Source organism: Gaeumannomyces tritici (genome assembly GCF_000145635.1).
Source record: "Gaeumannomyces tritici R3-111a-1 unplaced genomic scaffold supercont2.194, whole genome shotgun sequence".
NCBI classification, from domain to species: Eukaryota; Fungi; Ascomycota; class Sordariomycetes; order Magnaporthales; family Magnaporthaceae; genus Gaeumannomyces; species Gaeumannomyces tritici.
The window spans coordinates 512-4678 of NW_008804738.1; the positions used below are offsets into that span (position 1 = coordinate 512).

Consider the following 4167-nt stretch of genomic DNA (forward strand, 5'->3'; position numbering starts at 1 on the left):
TACGCTAAAAGCTTAAAGCAAACGCGCCCGTTTAATTTAAAAAATTTAAAACAAAAGGTCGAAGCATGCGCATAAAGGTTTAAACGAAAATAAAAAAATATTTTTAAATAACGAAAAGGTTTTACGTAAAACAAAATTATTTTTAAACCTTTTATGCTTAAAAAATCGGCAATTTGGCAAAATATCGCCCATTACATTAACAATTACAAATTTATTTTTAAAAGCAAAAAAGGACGTTACGGTAAAAACCGTGTAAAGGTTTAAATAGCTTTTAGCACTTTTAATTATTGTTGGCGGGCATAATGGACAAAATACAAACAAATGCATTACTTAAATACCGGGATATTGTTTATTTGGGCCGATTTTTTGCGATAGCTTTAAGCAAAGTTAAAAAACCCTAATTCGCGGATGTAGCTAGCAATTAAAAAGCTTGCGAAAAATACCGTTATTAAACAAAAGGATTACAAATTGTTCGAAGCGTTCCGGATTTGTTAGGATTTGGTAAAAAACGACCTTTTCGAATTAGCACCCGAATGGATAAAAATAACATTGTTTTTTAACCGGTTTTGCCCCGAAATTTAAAAACGGGTAACATTTAAAAGCTTTTTTTATATTATAAAAAAATTGCAAACCAAAGCTTTTAAAGCAAAAATAATATTGGGACCGTACAAAAGGACCCCGGGGGATATAAGTATTTTAATTTTTAAAAAGCCGGTTATTTGCTTTAAGTACGGGCAGTTAGGCTATATCGTTGCAGCATGCAAAATACGGACGGACAATTTAAAAATCCCGTTGGCTTTAGCGACCATACAAAAAGCGAAAAGGAAAAAGCCCGAAGTACGGTATTACGGGTGTAAAAAATTGGGCCATATCCGGCCGGTATGCTTTAAAAAAAGCAAAATATCGCTACCCAATTCGATACCGCTGTTTGGCCGTTTAAGCACCGGGGTTTAAAAGTGCGCCCCGGCGGTTAAAACGCGTTAAAAAACCGAAATATATTTACGAATTAACGGTTGCCGGGTAAAGTTAAAAGCGCTGGTTAATAATAAAAGCGACGTTAATTTGCTGTACAACCGTTTTTTGGTAAAAGCAAAAAAGATACCGGTACCAAACGGGGGCCATTTAGCGTGGTTCGATACCAAAAAACGCATGCTTACGCTAGGGGTAAAAAAATACAAAATTTGGGTAACGAATAACTAAGGAATAACCCGAAAATTAATAATATTTTACGTAATAATGCCCCGGGCCGGGTACAACATTACGTTGGGCATATTTTGGTTTTAGCAAAAAGATATTAAAATCCGGTTTAAGGATATAAGGTAAAGGTTTTCGGTAATTATTAAAAAGGTTAAAATGATTTTGTTAGAAATAGCCAAAAAATTAATTCAATCGGGACAAGCGATAGCCGTACTAACGGTTGCACGCTCGAAAACCTTAAAAAACCCCGGGAAAGGGCTAAAAGCTTTTTCGGAATGGGTTAAAAAAATAATTGCAAAATATGCGCAATTTTATAAATTAAACCCTTTGCTAAAATATATAAGCTAAAATTACGCGATCGAATTGGAGGAAAAAACGATACCGTTTTACGGAAGCATTTATCCTTTATTTAAAAAGGAATTAAAAACTTTCCGGGGGTATTTCGACGAAGCTATAACGAAAGGTTGGATCCGGCATTTAACCAGCCCCGCCGGCGCCGGGATTTTGTTCGTTTTAAAAAAGGACGGGAAGCTTCGCTTTTGTATCGATTATTAAAGTTTTAATAAAATTATTAAAAAAAACCGGCTAATATTCCCGTTAATTTACGAAATATTTAACCGGGTGTTTAAAAGCTAGTATTTTATTAAATTGGATTTAAAAAACGCTTATTACAAAATACGAATTCGATAAAAAAACGAATGGAAAATTGCTTTCCGTTGCAAATATGGACATTACAAATATTTAGTAATGCTTTTTGGTTTGGCCAACGCTTTAGCAACGTTTTAAAGCTTTATTAATATAGCGCTTAAAAAATTAATTAATAATAATTGCATTATGTATTTAAACGATATCCTTATTTTTTCGAAAATATAAAAAAAGCACCGCGAAGCAATAAAAACGGTGCTAAAACGATTTAAACGGTTTAAACTTTACGTTAACCCGGCCAAATGCGAATTCGAAACGGATAGTATTAATTTTTTAAAGTTTAGGATAACCAAATTCGGGGTTAAAATTTTGCCGAACAAGGTTATTGCAATTTTAAAGTGGAAAATATTAAAAAGCGTTAAAAATATCCAAGTATTTTTGGGCTTTACGGGGTATTATCGGAAATTTGTAAAGGGTTACGCGAAAATTACTGTGTTTTTAACGGATTTTTTTAGTAAAGATACCGTATTTTACCTGGGGAATATTGCGAAAAAAGCTTTTTGCAAATTAAAATTGCTATTTACGAAAGCTTCGGTATTGGTGCATTTCGACCTTTCGAAACCGTTGTGCGTACGGACCAACGTTTTAGCTTTTGCGATAAAGGCGGTGCTGTTGCAGCTATAAAACGGCCGGTAGCATCCGGTAGCTTACATATCGAAAAAATTGCGATAAAAAAAGTTGCGTTATGCAATTTTTAATTTAAAATTGTTAGCGATCGTAAAAGCTTTTAAAAAATAGCGGCATTATTTAATTTATTTATAAAAAATTGTTAAGGTAATTACCAATTATTTAAACCATACCCATATTTTAATAAAAAAAAAGGTAATAAAGCGTTAAGCAAAATGGTTCGAAAATTTAACAAAGTACGATTTTACGATTAAATGGAAGCCAGGATACCGGAACCTTGCGAATGGCTTGTTAAAACGTTTTTAAAATATACCAATGGACGGGGAAGCCGATATGGCAAAAAAGGAATTTTAAAGCGATTTGTTGGCCAAATTCCGAAAAGCAGCTTACGTAAGGATAACCATTACTAAAAAGGATACTAGGACGATATTAAAGCGCATTTTTAAAATATAAACAAAAAACGATTTTATTTAAAGCGGTATTTGGAAAAATAAGCCCAACGTTTAAAAAATTAACAACGGTTTGTTTAAATATAAAAAAAAAGTTTGGGTTCCGAATTTAATACCGTTTAAACGGGCAATGCTTTAAGAACAATACAATAATTCGACGGGGGGTTACAAAAGCATAGCCAAAATTTTAAAAAAGCTTAAACGGTAGTTTAAATGGCCGGGTATGGTTAAAAACGTACGCAAATACGTACGAACGTATTAAATATGCCAATAAACGAAACCGAAAATATAAGCACTTTACGGGCTATTAACATTTTTGCCCGTGCTAAACCGCCCGGGACAAAAGCTATCGATAAATTTTATTAAAAAATTTTTAACGTTGGTAAATGGAACCGGCAAAAAGCGCGACGTAATATTGGTAATGGTCGATCGGTTTACCAAATATAGCTTTTTTATTCCAACGTTTACGAAATTAACCAATAAAAAATTGGGGAGCTTTTTATTTGCATACGTTTAAAGGCTGTTAAAAACGCCCGAAAGGATTGTATCGGACCGGAATAAGCTATTTACAAACGGGTTTTAAATAACCTTTGCCGGACATTTAAAGGTTGTAAAAAGGTTATTAATAGCATACCACCTTTAAACCAACGGGCAAATAAAACGGACGAACCAGGCAGTAAAGCATTATTTCCGGTGCTTTTGTTGCGAAAGGCAAAACGATTGGGCGTTGTTATTGCATTTGGTAGCGTAAATGCATAATACGAACGTGCATTTGGGGTTGCAAAAAAACCCCGGCGTTTTTGCTAATAGGGTTTTACTTACAAAGGCTTTATAACTTTCGGGTAATTAAAAAAAAACCTTCGGCAACGGTTAAAATTAGGGCGGGGGCTTTGGAGGCAATTAGGAAATAAGCCAAAAAATTGCTAAAAAAAGCGAATAATATGTACAAAAAGTACTATAATAAAGGCAGGACCCCGGTGCTTTTCGGGGTAAGCAATTGGGTATTGCTAAATACGGCAAATATTAAAATAAAAAGGCCGTTAAAAAAGCTATTGGATAAATGGTTAGGACCTTTTTAAATTTTAAAAATGGTTGGGTTAACCGGTTTAGCGTTCCGGTTAAAGCTTCCGGTAAATTACCGGATATATAACGTATTCCCGGCAAATTTGTTGCGGGCGTTTAAAAAAAA

General features: G+C 33.9%; 1 protein-coding gene across 1 annotated transcript; it reads left to right on the forward strand.

Annotated features, from left to right (window-relative positions):
• Nucleotides 1-633: 633 nt before the first annotated feature.
• On the forward strand, nucleotides 634-954 carry GGTG_14242 (hypothetical protein; the record flags this gene model as incomplete). The annotated part of the gene is made up of 1 exon (XM_009232169.1): nucleotides 634-954. A coding segment is annotated over one exon (321 nt), but the record flags the coding sequence as incomplete, so codon positions are not given.
• Nucleotides 955-4167: the final 3213 nt, after the last annotated feature.